Here is an 18,679-nt window from a genome sequence, read left to right as displayed (position 1 = left end):
GAGCGAATACCTAAATACTTGTTATTTAAATACTCTTTAACATTGGTATTTGTGTTTATGATAGGTATGTACTTTCCCAAATTTAATAAAACTTGTGATTTTTTATATTATCTAATCGTTGTTTTATTTAAGTTAAGCATATAGCCACAGATCAATCTTTATAGTAATAACTTTTCAGTAAGTACATCTAAAAAGGTACTATTCTCCTTTTCATGAACATTTTTCAGTGCGTCACAAATTATAGAAAAAAAGGTAAGTCCGTGATAATACATATTTATGACATTTATTCTAACGTGACATTTTAGTTAAATCTGACAGTTGTCAAATTTTATTTTCAATTTGGAATAAAACCAAATCAATTGTGTCTATTGCATTTATAAAATGGTATTTTCTTTCATTTGTATAGTCTTATAAATTGTACAGATTATATTGATAATATTATTATTTTATTTAATAAATAATTCTTTTTTGATTATGGCGCCATCTATCGACAACTAGAATAATCACCGAACTAGAATAATTACCGAAGTATTCCCAGACGTGCCTTTTTTTCTGTCACATACAATTTAATGCGTTAGAGAGAAATCGAAAAACTGTGACGCACTGAAAGATGATCATGAGAAAAAGAATACCTACATAATTCAATTTATGTGAATTTTTAAAGTGGTTAAGGCCCCGTCTCACCATCAAATAATTGACAGTTATTTGATCAAACTTGACAGTCAAACTTGACTAGTGACACAAACTATACATACTAACTGTCACTTTGTGTCACTAACTGTCAAGTTTGATCAAATAACTGTCAATTATTTGATGGTGAGACGGGGCCTTTAGGTAATATAGCAAATTTTTATTATTTATAAAATTTACCCATTTAGATACCATTTACATAAATTAATAATTTTCCCAATTCTATTTTATTCCAAGTTCTATTTGTATGTAATATTTTGTAAATAACTCAAAAGGCCCATTTCGACGATTCAAGTTTATGGTAACCCCCAATTACATGCCGCTAAGCAACGGCCAATGGGTCAGGATTAAAGTTGGATTTATAGTTTGACGTAGCGTAGACGTAGACGCAACGGAGACGCACTGGAAAAGATCAACACCGAATTTTGTGTACTCGTGTTTATAGATGAACGCAAGCGCCTGACGGAACGTAAGAGAAACGTAACGTAACATAAGAGATGACCAACTTTCATCTTTTACAGTGCGTTTCTTCCGTCTGGCCAATCATAAGGCAGAATTTTGTTCTGTCACTCAAAGTGGACCCGCCCCGCCCCCTCATTACTTGTGTTGTGTAAAAAGTTGATTGTCAACATATTCGAATTTTGTTAATTATTTGTTAATACAATGGATGTTAAGTTATTAATTTAATAAAAATATATCATAGAGTCATTTCAATATTTCAGATAAATATGAGTTGTTTATTAGCCTAATTCGTGGTTATCCACACATATTATACGATAGGTAAATCCAATAAACATTTAAAGACCAGGAAATGAAACAAAATAGTTGGAAATCCCACGGCATGCGGCACCAAAGAGCATACTTTCGTTTATTTCCTAATCCATGTAACACACAAAACAGATAAATATTATAATAAATAATAGTATAAGTATAAATAAATAAACAATTACGGTGGGCAGGGCACGTGGTCCGCATGCATGAGAATAGAATCCCCAGAAAATTGCTGAATGCAAGAATGCAGGGAAGAAGACCGGTTGGAAGACCTAAAAAGAGATGGGAAGACGAAGTCGATGAGGATGCCAGGAACTTCCTGGGAACGCGTTCATGGAAAAGAACAGCGGTAAATCGAAATGATTGGAGAAGCTTATTGAAGGAGGCCAAGGCTCGATTTGGGCTGTAGTGCCATTGGATGGATGGATAAATAAATAAACACAAAGTTTGTTTACTGTTCGTATAATTTATAGGCTATGTTGTTGAATTAGAATTAAGTCATTGTTTACTCTTTCTACTCATGCGCAAAAATTCCGCTACGTCGATCTATAAATTGACATAATATTTTCTTCCGTCTCCAGTCCGTTTCTTACGTCTACGTTGCGTCTACGTCTACGCTACGTCAAACTATAAATCCAACTTTAGACAGAATCATCTGACAACAGTCAACAGTGACAACTAAATGACAACACTCTGACTGGCCAACACTGTCTTGCACTGGCCATAGTGGCCATGGCCAAAAGCCATAGAAGAGTGGGTCCAAAAGCCCAAAAACCACAAACGTCAGGTAAAAACCACACGCACACTCGCACACAGATTTTTTTTTATAACAGAACAGAAAACACAAAAATTAATTCTTTTTCTTTTGTATTTGATAAGGTTTTTAATTATTAAACCTAATAATTTGCAGTTATTTCAAATTTTGATTGCAATATAAAAACGCAAATGGATATAAAACAAGAGGTTAGTGAGGCGATGTATAAAGTAGAAATACATAATGACGTGGATGATGATTTCTTGAATAAATGTAAAATTGAGATTCAGGAGGAATTCAAGAAAGAAAGCATACATGATACATTTGTTTATTCAGACTCACAGCATTTCTCCTCAAAGATTGAAGTAGATCCAGATGAAAGTAAACTTAAACCAATTGAAGAAATAGCAACAAATAATGAAAACGGTATGTAATAACAAGAATTGATATTTACCCATCTTTATAATATGTATAAGTAAGGAATATAGTTGATATAACTGTAACCTTTTTAACATATAATTTATTAATACTCTGAAATAAGAACTTCCAGTTACCCTTCTTCCTCATTTCCATACATTTTTGGCATAGTAACATAAGTCACCAAAAACGATTTTGTATAAAAAGCATGTTTTTTCTTTTCATGCATTTCTTTTGCGGGTATGATTAAAACAATTCTGGACATACGTTTTTAAAATAGTTAAAAAAAGGTTTAGTAATTCTAGGCTTACTGCACTTTGGCAGTACCTTCTAAACAATAATGGCGTAAATGTCACATTACTTTGCCAAAAATGTATCAATTTATAAGCAACAGGTACTGCTTGATTATTGGCAGATTGATACCTCTATGGAATAAGATTGTCACTTTGTCACTCCATCTTTTGCAGGGTCGTCAGATATTTATTTTGCTGATTGGTGGGTGATTCATCTCTTACTATATTGAATAGATGGGTCTCTTATGAAAATTTGTATCATAAAAACATTAAATCCATTTAAACAATAAACACATTTAAGTACTTACATGTCGCTAAACTTACCCTTGGTCAGTCCTGCAGGATATTCAGCTCTGTGATGTATCACCCAAGTTATTTTTAACGTGTTGCTGTAAGTTAAGATAACTCTGACAGATAGCTGTCTGGATAACTTTTAATGTAAAATTTGTGTGATGTATGATTCACTGTTACGAGATGAGTTATTTCTCAGAAGTTATAAGGGAAGTAAGTATTGTATTGTCTAACAAAGAGAACCTTATGTAGAAACAGTACCAGTTGGAGTAAGAAAGAGGATAATGAGAAGATATACCACCAATGACTGAACAGCTGTTCAGTCTCGGTGGTATATCATAAAAGTAGATAAAAGAACAGTACTTAAAATCCCTGGATGTTTATAATAGTCCAATCAACAGAGATTTTGTCATGGTATTTTAAGAACCAAGGTCGATTTCCTTGAAAATTAGGATTTAGGTAGTAATTATAACCTTTGTCAAAATCTACCATATGCTGAACTGTGCTTTTGCCCTTGAAAACAACCCTATCTAGGGGATGAAAAATTTTTAATCAAAATAACTATGGAAATCGATAGTGACCAATTCTAAGTCAATTTTTTTCTATAAAATTTTTTTGCAAAATTGACATTTTCTAAGTTATTTCCGATTGAAACTATGCATTTTTCATTGAAAAAACTCACGTTTTATAACCGTTTTTGTGAATAACTTAAAAAATTTAAATTTTATAGAAAAAATCATTAAGAACAAAATTGTAGCTAATAAAAAAAACAAAGAGATTCACGTCTGAAAGACCTATGTAAACCAAATAACGAATGAGTTATCCAATAATGAGGGTTTAATTTTTACATTTCAAAAAGGAAAAAAGCAGAGTGCAACTTTATTTTCATCATAAGTCGACCAGTTCTTATGCAAAAAACGTTTGTCAGAGCTTATTTGAAAGATTTTTTAATAAACTTTAAAAGATCTCTCTTAAGGCTGTATGACACTATGCATTTTCTTGTATCATTTCTAATATCGTTTCTGATATCGTTTCTTGTATACATTTTCTTGTATCATTTCTTATACGTACATTTGTGCCCTGTATGACCCTATGCAAGTTCTTGTATCGAAAACTGTATGAAATTCGGCACGTGATTGGTCGAAATTTTGTTTGTCACCCTGTGTCACGTTACATTGGTATGGTAGTACTGCGTCTACAGCTGATTTTAAGGATTTTATAAAATTTATAAACTTTTAAAAACATAAATTTAACATTTTAATCTTAACCAGAATTTTTACGTTGACTGTTGATTATTTGTGTTTTTTATTTTCTTTTGATATTTGTGCTAAAATATTTGCATTAGAATTATCTTCAGTTTGATCCAAATTAGGAACTATCGTATTTTCCTCTATTAAAAAATTATGCAACATGAAACCCAAAGTTATACATAGTTTGAACTTTACTAGGAGCTAAATATATGGTTATTAGTAGAACATTAGTCCATACCAAACGGTATACTAAGTATCAATAAAAGATTTATAAATAATACCTACAAAAACACAAATAAATTCATCAAGACATAAATCATATTATGATCTCATTTTCAGCCGCCATTATGTCATTTAGATATTTTACCAGCAGGTTTTACGTTTTTGCTCTTCACGCAGAAATTGGCGCAGTTCTTGTACAAGAATCTGTGCCTGACTCAAATTCTTGTATCGTTTCTGATATCGTTTCTTGTATCTGTGTATGACACTATGCATTTTTTTGACATATCAGAAACGATACAAGAAAATACATAGTGTCATACAGCCTTTAAGTTTTCCTAAAAAATTGCACCATATTCGAGATATTTGAGATTGAAGGTTATCCATTTCTAGGTTCTTCGAAAACATCCATCCTTTAAAGAGCAATAATTCAGTCGTTATTGGGTTTACCTAGGTCTTTGTGATGTGAATCTCTTTGTTTTTTTATTAGCCACAATTTTCTTGATTTTGTCTTGAATGTCAAACTAAATTTTAAATTAGGTATTACAGTGGAATCTCAATCATCCGTCAGGGTACCGGACCAAGGATATGAGGGATAATCGAAAAGACGGTTAACAGAACATTAAAAAAAAATAAAAATTCTGAAATCTTTGTTTATTTTACTATTGCTTCAATTTTGCAACCTCTGAATTTCTTAATCAGCGTAAGATTCTGCAGTCTACTTTATTGGTTTGTTCTTGTCGAGAATACCACTTGATTAGTGATGTTGATTATAGTTACTTTCGAGTAATCGTTACAAATCGTTACTTTTGTATAAAGTAATCATTTACAGTATTCATTATTTTGATTACTTTTGTATTTGAGTACCGGTAATCATATGGAGAATCGCATTTCTCAGTACATATTTTGTATTAGTAGGATATTTTGATTATTATGATTACTTTTGTATTTGAGTACCGGTAATCATATCGAGAATTGCATTTCTCAGTATTTCGTATAAGATCCGATATAACAACGACCTTCACTGATCTATTTAATGGATAGAAATTAAATGATATGTAGTCTATTATGTTAAAAATTATTAAAAACAAGGGGTGCCCGACCTAATTTTGTCCAGACTAATTAATAATTAAAATTTTACTAATTTTTTGGGCAGATATTATTTTCGATTTTTGGATCATAACAATAAAATACACGTAGACCAAGACATTTAGGAAAAATAAATGATTTTTAGGGAAATAGTGAAACAGGTTTTCAATAGAAAAATGGGTGGAAATGCATAATTGGAAATGCATCCAAAAGTACATAAACATTCATCCATGATTAAATTGAAGAGCACAGGACGCAATGAGTCTCCCTGTCTTATTCCGCTGCCTATATCTATAGATTCTGTAAGTTGTCCATCTATTCTGACTTCCATTTTGTTATGGTAGATTTTTTCAATAGTTTTTATGATATCTAAGGGAAATCCACAGAGAACGACAGTTCTCACCAGTGGCGCACAACACCCCTACAAGCGACACTATATATACACGAAATTTTCGATTTTCTAAACCTGACTGAATTGAAAATTGGGCTAAATCCCATCTTAAAGTTTAGGAAAAGACTCGTCCATCCATATGTTACCTCTCCATTTTGGTCCAAGGGTGTGGATTTTACGGCCCTTCCCATTTAAAGCCTGTTTTTCGTTCTCGTCCCCAAAACTCCCAAAAATTTCAAAAATTTAAGCCCGACCTTTACGGCTTCTGATAGCACAGATCATTACCTTTCCAACGCATGTTTAATTTTGAAAATCGGTTACACCATTCAAAAGTTATCGAGCTCAGAAATATGACTCAATTTTTATTAAAAAAATGGAAAATGTTTGTGGATATGTATGTATGTATGTATGTATGTATGTATGTATGTGTGTGGAAAAGTTACACCGATCTGAATTTTTTTTTCTGTGTTTCAAGAAGGTGTGAGGGCCGATTCAGAACCGGTCTAATTTTTGACTTCTAACTACCCGTAAGCCAGCTAGAGGACTAGGTAGATACAAAATAGCATATTTTTTGGGCGTATATATCTTAAGTTCAAGGAAATACAGGAAAACCGCAAATACACCAAATCAATAGGGTTGAGTTAAGCTTTCAAATGGCGCCTAAGCGATCAAGCTGAGACATACACACTGCTCGCCATAGCCAAAAAACTGAAAAATTAAACTTTGAAAATTTTGGTTTTTCGACAATTACTCAAAATTTCAACCTACGAATTGCGCCAATAACTGAGAGTTTGTAGAAGGACTCAGGACGCGTCTAACGGTGTATACCTCATATCTGGGAAAATTCGAATTTTTAAGTTATAGGCTTCATAAGTATAATCAAATCTATTTCTTATGGGAAAAACGGTTTTTCAAGCTCAATAATTCCTGTAATACGTTCAGTTATCATACTCAATCTTGGATGCTGGTCAGATACTACTTTTCAATACGTTTCAAATTCATGTTTAGTGATCAACATCAGGTAAACCGTTCAGAAGTTATAGAGCTCCAAAAGTATAATTAGTCCAGGAACTGAAATTTTTCACTTCGCAATTTTTACAGAATGGATAGATTTGCTTGAAAATTTGACAATAAGTAGTGGATAGTCCAAGGATCAAACTCTATATGATGCCGAAAGACGCTTTTACCATGGGGTGGTTGCCACCTCATCTCGTAGGTGGAAATTTTTTATTATATTTTGACCGCAAATGCTGGTAAAAACATTAATTATAAGCAAAAAATGTTCATTATACATTTTTTTTGATAAAATTAATAGTTTTCGATTTACTGGTTATCGAAGCTGTTAGTTTTATATCGAAAAAATTACCAGAGAACGGCAGTTCTCGCCAGTGGCGCAGAAATACACCCCCCTACACGCGACACTATTATATACACGAAATTTTCAATTTTCTAAATCTGACTGAATTGAAAATTGTGCCAACTCCCATCTTCAAGTTCAGAAGAAGACTCACCCATTCATATGTCAACCATCCATTTTGGTCCAAGGGTGTCGATTTTACGGCCCTTCCTATTTAGGTCTGTTTTTCGTTCTGGCCCCCAAAACTCCCAAAAACTTCAAAAATTTAAGTCTGACCTTTGCGGCTTCTAACAGTACTGATCATTACCTTTCCAACGCATGTCTAATTTTGAAAATCGGTTATACCATTCAAAAGTTATAGAGCTTAGAAATGTGACTTAATTTTTATTTAAAAAAGGGAAAATATCTGTGGATATATATGTATGTGTGTTTGAAAGTTAAACCGATTTGATATTTTTCCTCTGTGTTTGAAGAGGGGGTCAGGGCCGATTTAGAACCGGTGTAGTTTGTGACTTTTGACCACCCATAAGCCAGCTATAGGACTTGGTAGGTACAAAACGGCATATGTTCTGGGGGTATATATATTCGGATCAAGAAGAGCCAGGAGAACCGCAAATACATCAAATTAATAGTGTTGACTTAAGCTTTCAAATGGTGTTTAAGCCGTCAGAATCAGACATACACACGGCTCAGTATAGCCGAAAAACTGAAAAACTAAACTTTGAATCAAAGTATCAAAGTTACTCTTTTGTGGCGCGTTTACTTCAAATTTTGCAAATATTATGGAAAAATCTTTTAAAATAAAACTAGAATTTTGTTTTGCATCAAATGAAAATCCATTTTCGCGCCACGTAATATTCATATCAGATCTTTTGTAGCTGGAATATTTTATGCGCCACTCATTTTTACGGCGTTTAGCGGTTTTTTATTCCTGTTCTCTATTATACAGAAGATGGATTGCATCTGTGAGTCTTAACTCTACTCTGTCAAATGCTTTCTTCAAGTCAATCAGACATAGAAAGGCTGGTCTATTATATACTCTAGTGATTTCTAAGCAATTTGCTTTATGACGAATATTGCGTCGTTACACGATCTTCCAGTACGAAAATCCTGTTGTTCATCTGTTAAATTTATCCTATGATTCATTAGGTCTTGTAAAAATTTAGTTGTAAGTTTTAGTAGTATTTAACAAGTTGATACCTCTGTAGTTTTCTGGCTGCTTTTATCTCCTTTTTGAATAGTAGAATTAGTTCACTTGTTCTCCATTGTTCCGGTATTTTATTGTGTTTTATGATTTTGTTAATTAATGTTGTTAATTGTTCTGTCATTGCTGCTCCACAATATCAGTAATCTCGAGTAATCTGTTAGCATCAATTAAGTGCCAAAAACAAACCCTCGAAACTCTAGATGACGTACCTTAGTAGTAACCCTGGGCATCCAGGTGCTTCGGAGGTAGGTTCTGATTGCATATTCGTGTTCAGTGACCCCAAATACCACGAAATAAGAAAATTTGGCACTTAATGTACTGATTTTAACATGTTTATGCATTTTTCGATGCGTTTTATACACATTGTAAATGTAATAATGCATTTCCACCCATTTTTCTATTGAAGACTTTTTTCCAGACGTCATCCTAATCCTAAATACAATGCAAAAAGTTGCAAGTCTCTAGGTACCTACTATGTATATTTAAAATAGATTTATTCCTCTGTTTTTAGTGTTAAATGCCTTGGTCTAATAAAAACAATGCCATACCTACATGTAAAATTAAAGTTGATGATCACAGTATAGAAATATTATCATTTCTACACTTTTTCCGGTCAATCTAAGCTGGTTATTTTTTTTCTAGGCCTGATAAGAATAGTGTGTGTTTATTATTAAAATCTAATGTGTTGCATTTTTATTTTCAAAGGAACAAATATCTGTGAATTATCTACCTCGACAAATCGTATTTGATCATATAGACATCTGTTTCTGGGTGCATGCTTTGTTAAATGATTTACCGCCCTCTGTTTCAGCTACTTCTCAGCGCCCTGTAATAATGTAAAACTCTTCATGGCCTTCGTCCTTCATAGATAAAATTTTAGTTAACTGTACTGATACCGAACACTCGTGGAATACCGGTCCGATTCCAATATCAACCGATTGTAGATACAATACTCAAATAGGTACTCTCTCTGATACGATTGGTACGAAGTAACGAAGTAATCAGAGTAATCAAAGTAACGAGTACTTTGTAACGAATAGTTACTTTTTCAACATCACTACACTCGATGAATTCTTCTTTATGCAAATCTTTGTCAGTTACATGCAATAGCATCATCGACTTCGTCACTGTCAAATTCCAAGTCTGTGTCGTATGTATTGTGGTCTGTGTCAGCTTCTGAATCTGTTTCGTCCTTCTTTATTGTCATTTCAAACTTAAGCTTCTGCGCCTCGCCCTAGGAATAGAACCGAACTGAATCGACTACAAGCACACGCCGATTGCAGATCCCAGCTTTCTATGCATACACAGTATGAATGAATTATTATGTTTTAGAAGTTTATGGATATGTACTTAAAACATATAATTTCACCTAAAATGCATTAAAATTTTAATAATTTTATATAATGTAGGTGGCTACATTAACTCCTTCAGTCCATGTTAATAGATTGAAATCTTCACCATTTATAAAAACAAGTTATTATTTACATGAAATATTGATTAATACTGACAACTAACATTTATAAAAATATTCCTTAAGGTGATACAGTAGCGATCAACAGGTAGCCAAAACGCGTTCCAAGATTGCGGCTGTAATTTTGAATATTTTTTCGAGACATTTGGCACACGTATTCATAATATAATAAAGAATGGCGGTACAGATCCCAATTTGAAAAATATATTAATATGTGGAAATTACTCTGTAATTAAATACAATATTAAAAAAACGAGCCTGTACCGCCATTCAGAAGAACAAAAAAATACACTTTCTTCAAATAAACTCTATCCGATGCCTAGATTTTGTGTCATTTTGGAACTACTAATGAAATAAAAAATTTTAGTAGTTCCAAAATGACACAAAATCTAGGCATCGGATAAAAAAGTTGTTTAATAAAGTTTTTTGTAAAGTATTTTGTATGTTTTAGTAAGTAGTGAACTTTTTGAATGTAACTTTTGATAATGATTTTATACTATAGGTAATTATTTATGTTTTAAATCCTAACTTATATTGTAATTTGTAACTGTTAATGGGGTTATCCCGTATAATAAATAAATAAATAAAATAAATTTTAAGGCCTTTAAAGAATAAAAAAAGTTATTTTTACAATAAATTATACAATTGCAAAAAACGGCTATTTTGGACCTTTCGCGGTTTGTTTTGCAACAACTAATTAACTAAATTAAACTTGCCATAGCACAAATTGTGGCTTCTTTACTACAACTTTCTTTTTAAAAGTTTTTCTCTAAAATGGATTAATGAATATTTTTTATAAATGTTAGTTGTCAGTATTAATCAATATTTCATGTACCTAAATAATAAGTTGTTTTTATGTTAAATGGTGAAGATTTCAATCTACTAACATGACTTTTTACGAAGTTTCATATTTATAATTATGTAAAGATCTGCGACGATTATGACTGAAGGAGTTAATATACCTACCTACATTACATAAAATTATTAAAATGTTGATGTATTTTATGTGATTCGGTGAAATTATATGTTTTAAGTACATATCCACAAACTTTTAAAACATAATAATCCATTCGTACTGTGTATGTATAGAAAGCTAGGATCTGCAATCGGCTTGTGCTTGTACCTAGTCGGTTCAGTTTGGTTCTATTCCTATGGCGAGGTGCGGACCCTTAAGTCCATTTCAACGATTTCATCATCTGTCATCATCTGTCAGCAATCGATAGCCGTTTGCGCCCTCATCACAAATTAACCATTCGGTTATGTCATCTTTAGGCAACGAAAACAAAATTATTTAATTTTTACTTATGCAGTCAATACAACTTATGTAAGGACCCTGACGGTTAACAGAGAGATGGATAATCGAGGTCCCACTGTAATAAAACATAAATGACATTTGATGGTGAATTTAATTATTTATATAAAATAAATAAGATGTTTAAAAATACAATTTGAGTATATTTTGAAAGCAATAATTTATTAACAACTTTAAAAAGCTTTGTACGAGTATACGGCCTCCCCTTGAACGGGAGTACCTAGTAATAAATGGACTGTTCCATTTCCATCTATTTGTTGACGATTCGAAACATTTTACTATACTTCATCAGTAATTACATTTTTCGCCAAATTAAAGAAAAACATTAGTTACTTTATTAAGACAATAATTAAAAGCTTCATGTAACTTTATTTATAATCATTTATAAATATGAAAACCATTTTTAATAATAATTTTCTATACTAAAATTTGAAAAGTCAAAGTTGACGTAAACTGACAAGTATTCCTGAACATATCTGAATTAATCATAGACATGCACTATCTCTGTCCTTCAGAGCCCACTATGATGATAATAATTTTGGATCACTGGATATTTATGTCCATATTATATACAGGGCGTCACTTAAGTTGCACATAAATATGTATACATATTATGGGAGACTTTTTATTTTTAATTTTACGAAAACAAGGTATTCTTCATAAAAAGTCTAAAACCTGAAATTCAACCATCAGATATCAAATTGTATCTATATTATACGAGGTATGTCAAAAAATATGAATTTCGCTAAATAGTAAAGTACCTTTAAAAAATGATGAAGTAGTTTTTCAATCCTAATAGCAACATTAATAATATTGAAAATATTAAAAATATTACTAAAATATTTTTAAATTGAAAACTTATTGGTACATTTCCCTGGTGACACCTCCAAGGCTTCTACAATTTGCAAGCCAAATGGATGCTGCAGTGAAGACAAAGGGAAGGAATTCTACACTATGCAATTCACATCCCCCGTCTGCAGCTTGGTAAAGTTCCAACGGAAAAGGCACCTGGTTACTCTACGGAGTAATACGACTATAAAATAAGAATGCATACCATTTTTATTCAGTTGCAATGCGAAGGCAAAACAATCTTACTTTTAAATTAGAATACGGAGGGCAGTCCAGTCCTCTGAATCGGAGATTTTCGGCTCTTATTGGAGCCTCATCGGAAAGAACGTAGGCACTGTTCTCCATACCCTAACTGACTAGCGTCGAGAGTTTTTCCCACCCATTGCAACCGAAGTGAAGGTATTAGGTGACTAGCGTCATCTGGCAATTGAAAGATGAAGTAGTTTTTCAATCCTAATAGCAACATTAATAATATTGAAAATATTAAAAATATTACTAAAAGATTTTTAAATTGAAAACTTATTGGTACATTTCCCTGGTGACACCTCCAAGGCTTCTACAATTTGCAAGCCAAATGGATGCTGCAGTGAAGACAAAGGGAAGGAATTCTACACTATGCAATTCACATCCCCCGTCTGCAGCTTGGTAAAGTTCCAACGGAAAATGCACCTGGTTACTCTACGGAGTAATACGACTATAAAATAAAAATGTATACCATTTTTATTCAGTTGCAATGCGAAAGCAAAACAATCTTACTTTTCAATTAGAATACGGAGCGCAGTCCAGTCCTCTGAATCGCGATTTTCGGCTCTTATTGGAGCCTCATCGGAAAGAACGTAGGCACTGTTCTCCATACCCTAACTGACAGCGTCGAGAGTTTGTCCCACCCATTGCAACCGAAGTGAAGGTATTAGGTGACTAGCGTCATCTGGCAATTGAAAGATGAAGTAGTTAACTAATTTAATACAAAAATTATTTTTTGGTCACTTTGTATAAATAACAATATTGTTTATACAGGGTGTCCCGAAAAGATTGGTCATAAATTATACCGCAGATTCTGGGGTCAAAAATAAATCGATTGAACCTCACTTACCTATATACAATAGTGCACACAAAAAAAGTTACAGCCCTTTGAAGTTACAAAATGAAAATCGATTTTTTTTCATATATCGAGAACTCTTAGAGATTTTTTATTGAAAATGGACAGGTGGCATTCTTACGACAGCAACATCTTAAATAAAAATTAAATTGAAATTTGTGCACCCCTTAAAAGTTTTATGGGGGTCTTGTTCCCTTAAACCTCCCCAAACTTTTGTGTACGTTCCAAATAAATTATTATTGTGGCACCATTAGTGAAACACAATGTTTTTAAAACTTTTTTGTCTCCTATTACTTTTTCGATAAGCCACTGTTTATCGAGATATTTTGAATATTTGTCGAATCCACCACGTATTTGTATATGGTTAAGTACGATTATAGAGACCTGTTAATAATCTGAAAATTTATTTATAATTTACATTTTTAGGTATATTTTGAAAAAGAAGCCACATCTCGATAAAAGGTGACTTATCAAAAAAAGACTAAGAGGCAAAAAGATTTAAAAACACTGTGTTTAACTAATGGTACCAAAATAATAGTTTAATTGGAACGTACACAAACATTTGGGGGTTTAAAGGAACAAAACCCCCATAAAATTTTTATGTAAAATATATTAAAAAATAAGCCGCATCTCGATAAAAACTGGCTTATCAAAAAAATAATAAGAGGCAAAAAAGTTCTAAAAATGTTTTGATTAACCAACGGTACCACAATAATGAATTACTTGGAACGTACACAAAAGTTTGGGGGGGTTTAAGGAAACAAAACCCCTATAAAATTTTTATGGGGTGGACAAATTTCACTATAATTTTGTTTTAAGATGTTCCTGCCATGAGAATGATACATGTCCATTTTCAATAAAAAATCTCTAATAGTTTTCGATATATTGAAAAAAATCGATTTTCATTTTGTAACTTCAAAGGGCTGTAACTTTTTTTATGAGCACATTTGTACTAAGGTAAGTTAGGTTTAATCGAACTATTTTTGGTCGCAGAATATGTGGTATAATTTATGACCATTCTTTTCGGGACACCCTGTATTACTGAATAGACAATTGAACACCCTTTCAAATGAGCACACGAGCCCTATTCCCATTATAAAAAAATCATCGATTACGTCATCACGCTCAGATGGATGACATCACCAGTATGAAATATATATGAACAAAAAGTGTAATTTAAAAATAAAAATCGACCTCTTTCGGCAGTTCCTTAAAATCCAATAATTACTGCCAAATATCGAGGTGGACTCTTTTCTTTGGCCCACCCTATAATACAATATACATAATAAGATTATACAATAATTAGATTTAGTAAATTAAGTAACATTCCGGCCATAACCACCAAATTTTGAAAATTTTATGATAAATCATCATTTTGTTGTGAATTAAAACAAGATTCGTCTTATTTTAGTTGCTCTAGCTAGTTTCGATTCTTGTTAGAGTCTCTTCAGAGAACACATATTTGATTGTCTCTGAACCACTAAAATTCTGGCCGTCAGCCTCGATCCACAAACGAAAGATTATGATGACATGGATGCCACGGCGGCATCTGCTAAAGACGAACGAAAGTTTTACTTTTAATATTAACAATATTGAAAATAAAACTTTATCAGAACTAATCTTCTGATTTCACTATTGGTGGCTTCTAAAAATTGCAAGCCAACGAATCGCCGGAGCAAAGAAGGCCGAGAGAGATCTGCCAAGTTGCATCTCACTACTTGCCTGTCCAGAACTGTAAAATTCCAACAAAGATTAGCTCCCAATACTCAGAATAGGAGTAGAACTAATAAAAATAATAAATCATTTCGTTGTGAATCGAAACAAGAGTCGTCTGGCTTTAGAAGCCACGAATGGTGTAACCAGAAGATTAGTTCTGATGAAGTTTTATTTTTAATATTGTTAATATTAAAACTAAAACTTTCGTTCGTCTTTAGCAGATGCCGCCACGGCATCAGTGTCATCATAATTATTTCGTTTGTGGATCGAGGCTGACTGCCAAAATTTTAGCGGTTCAGAGAGAATGAAATATGTGCTCTCTGAAGAGACTCTACAAGAGTCGAAACTAGTTAGAGCTCTTTTGGCGCTCTCTGAACTAACTAAAATAAGACGGCTCTTGTTTCGATTCACAACGAAATGATTATTTATTATTTTGATTAGTTCTACTCCTATTCTGAGTACGTTTTGGGAACTAATCTTTGTTGAAATTTTACCGTGCTGGACAAGCGCGTAGTGAGATGCAACTTGATAGATCTCCCTCGACTTTCTGTGCTCGGGCGCGGCGATTCGTTGGCTTGCAATTTTTAGAAGCCACGAATGGTGTAACCAGAAGATTAGTTCTGATAAAGTTTTATTTTTAATATTGTTAATATTAAAAGTAAAACTTTCGTTCGTTTGAAAACTTTCTTTTTGATCGTTTACTAATTTGTTAATAATATGTATTTTGGTTTTTATTTTAGACTTTCTCCGAGAAGAGGACACATTGAAAATTATGAAAGCTTATAATGTACAGTCATATAATAAAGATCAACATATGAGTCAACGTGCTGAGGAAAAAACATTAAAATGTGAAATATGTTTTAAGCAGTTTAATCACTCATCTTCTCTGAAAATTCATTTGAGATCACACACTGGAGAAAAGCCGTACAAGTGTGAAATTTGTTTGAATCAGTTTTCCCTGGCAAGCACTTTGAAAGTACATTTAAGATTACACACTGGAGAAAAACCTCACAAGTGCAAAATTTGTTGTAAGCTGTTTAACCAATCAAGTAGTTTAAAATCACATTTGAGAGTGCACACTGGAGAAAAACCTCATAAGTGTGAAATTTGTTTTAAGATGTTTTCTCAGAAATCTCATTTGAAAAATCATTACATAATGCACACTGGAGAAAAGCCCTATAGATGTGAAATTTGTTTTAAGCAGTTTAACCAGGCAGGAACTTTAAAACTTCATTTGAGAATACATACTGGAGAAAAACCTCACAAGTGCAAAATTTGTTTTAAGCAGTTTGTTCAAAAATCTTCTTTGGATGTACATATAAAAGTTCACACTGGAGAAAAACCTTATAAGTGTGAAATTTGTTTAAAGCAGTTTTCTTGGTCAAGTTGTTTAAAACGACATCATGTAAGATTGCACACTAAAGAAAAACCATACAAGTGTGAAATTTGTTTTAAGCAGTTTTCTGATTCAACTTATTTAAAACAACATATGAAACGGCACACTGGAGAAAAACCTCACAAGTGTGAAATTTGTTTTAAGCAGTTCACTGAAGCAAAAGAATTGAGACGACATATTAGAATGCACACTGGAGAAAAGCCGTACCAGTGTGAAATTTGTTTGAACCAGTTTTCCCACGCACATGCTTTGAAAGTACATTTGAGATTACACACTGGAGAAAAACCTTATAAGTGTGAAATTTGTTTTAAGATGTTTTTTCAGAAATCTCATTTGGAAAGTCATTTATTAATGCACACTGGAGAAAAGCGCTATAGGTGTGAAATTTGTTTTAAGCAGTTTGGCCAGGCGGGAACTTTGAAACTTCATTTGAGAATACATACTGGAGAAAAACCTTACAAGTGCAAAATTTGTTTTAAACGGTTTGCTCTTAAACATTCTTTGGGTTCACATATGAAAGTTCACACTGGAGAAAAACCTTATAAGTGTGAAATTTGTTTTGAGCAGTTTGCTCATCTAAGTCAAATTAAACAACATATGAGATTGCATACTGGAGAAACACGTTACAAGTGTGAAATTTGTTTTAAGAATTATAGTAAACAAATTGATTTGAAAAGACATTTGAAATCTCATAATGGAGAAAATCCAGAATAAAAAAAAGTGATTTAAAAGTGAATATGAAACGTCACACTGGCACAAAACTTTAATGGTGCGAATTCTAAATAGTTTAGTGAAGAACATCATGTAAAAGGACATAATGGAGGAAAACCTTAATATAAGTGTGAAATTTGTCAGGGTTGTTTCGTTTTAAACATTTTGTTTTAATCAACTGTTTTAAACAGGTTTTAAACATTTGTTTATGTTTAAAACAGTTTTTGTTTAAAACAGTTTAAAACATGTTTAAAACACTTAAATTAAACAAGTGTTTTTTTCATTTTCTTTATTAATATGTATAATGAACATCAAAAAAAATTATTAAATACCTTATATAAACTTTTTAACATAGGATATTATTTATTAATTACTAATCGGAACACAGAAAAAAAAAGAATGTGTGTGTACTTTGTACGCACGTAAGAAGTTATTTATATAATTTTAATGAAGTAAATATATTTAAAAGGTTATTTGTATTCTATTTAAATATTAAACTAACTTTATTATCTACCACTTTCAAAATTTTTTTATTAAAACAACCAAAAATAAAAAAGAAATAAATCGTGCAGGATTGGAACCCGGGACCTTTCGATCTCTGACCGAACGCTCAACAACTAGACCACCGAGTCTCCTGTAATTGACACGTAAGTTTCGGATATAATTACACAACACGGTGACAAATAGATTGAGTGGTATCGTGATAAAAATGTTATACCTACATATTTTATTATCTTACTACAGAAGAAGAGAAATTCAAAGACACAAAAATTATAATAAATAATACATTTACTAAAAACACTAATATATTCTTTTAATGACTTATTTGCGCTGATACAGATACTATCTTGAAAGATTAGAAACGAACTACATACTATCTGTGTGCGCATGCGCGCAGATTTATGAAAAATTTTACTCTCAATCGCGCCTAAAGAAGAATAACTTCAAAAATTGGAAAACTTAAAACATTTTGCATACAAGAGTTAATCAATTTCTTAAAACTGTTTCAGTCTCATAGTAATATTGTAATCTAAATCATCAATCTGATCAGTCACGTCATCACTGATGGAATTAAGTTCTTTAAAAATTAAAACCAACTTAGAAGCTTTGACATTGTCTAGTGGGCTAAGCCGATTACGTAGTTTGGAATGGTAAACCGTATGATGAGAAGAGTCTTTCTATGTTGGCTGACGATGCAATAGCTCTGTGAAGCTGTTTAGCAAGTTTCAATGCTGTATTTATATTTTTCTTAGAACGCCACATTTCCAATGGTTTTACATTCTCAATTAGATGTTTAGAAAACATATGGTTTAAAGGGTACACACTTTGCCTTGTAATAATAATAATTGAAAATGCTTCTGGATGATAATTTATAATGGATGGATGATAAGTTTAT

The 18,679-nt window shown here is 32.3% G+C and overlaps 1 protein-coding gene across 1 annotated transcript; it reads left to right on the top strand.

Moving 5' to 3' along the window:
• The first annotated feature begins 1,049 nt into the window (after positions 1 to 1,049).
• On the top strand, positions 1,050 to 17,808 carry LOC126880289 (zinc finger protein 345-like). The gene is made up of 3 exons (XM_050644055.1): positions 1,050 to 2,248; positions 2,372 to 2,641; positions 15,917 to 17,808. Exons 1-3 carry the CDS (start codon positions 2,194 to 2,196, stop codon positions 17,284 to 17,286), a joined length of 1,695 nt encoding a protein of 564 aa, XP_050500012.1. The 5' UTR covers positions 1,050 to 2,193; the 3' UTR covers positions 17,287 to 17,808.
• Positions 17,809 to 18,679: the final 871 nt, after the last annotated feature.

Source organism: Diabrotica virgifera, chromosome 2, assembly GCF_917563875.1.
Source record: "Diabrotica virgifera virgifera chromosome 2, PGI_DIABVI_V3a".
Lineage (NCBI taxonomy): Eukaryota > Metazoa > Arthropoda > Insecta > Coleoptera > Chrysomelidae > Diabrotica > Diabrotica virgifera.
Note: the sequence above shows the minus strand (reverse complement) of the source record. Positions and strands in the feature narration are given on the sequence as shown.

Excerpts from the sequence above, each read along its gene's own strand:
- LOC126880289 (XM_050644055.1), top strand. The coding sequence starts at position 2,194 with ATGGCCAAAAGCCATAGAAGAGTGGGTCCAAAAGCCCAAAAACCACAA. Across the intron at positions 2,249-2,371 it reads CCAAAAACCACAAACGTCAG|TTATTTCAAATTTTGATTGC; the intron begins GTAAAAACCACA and ends AATAATTTGCAG. Across the intron at positions 2,642-15,916 it reads AGCAACAAATAATGAAAACG|ACTTTCTCCGAGAAGAGGAC; the intron begins GTATGTAATAAC and ends TTTTTATTTTAG.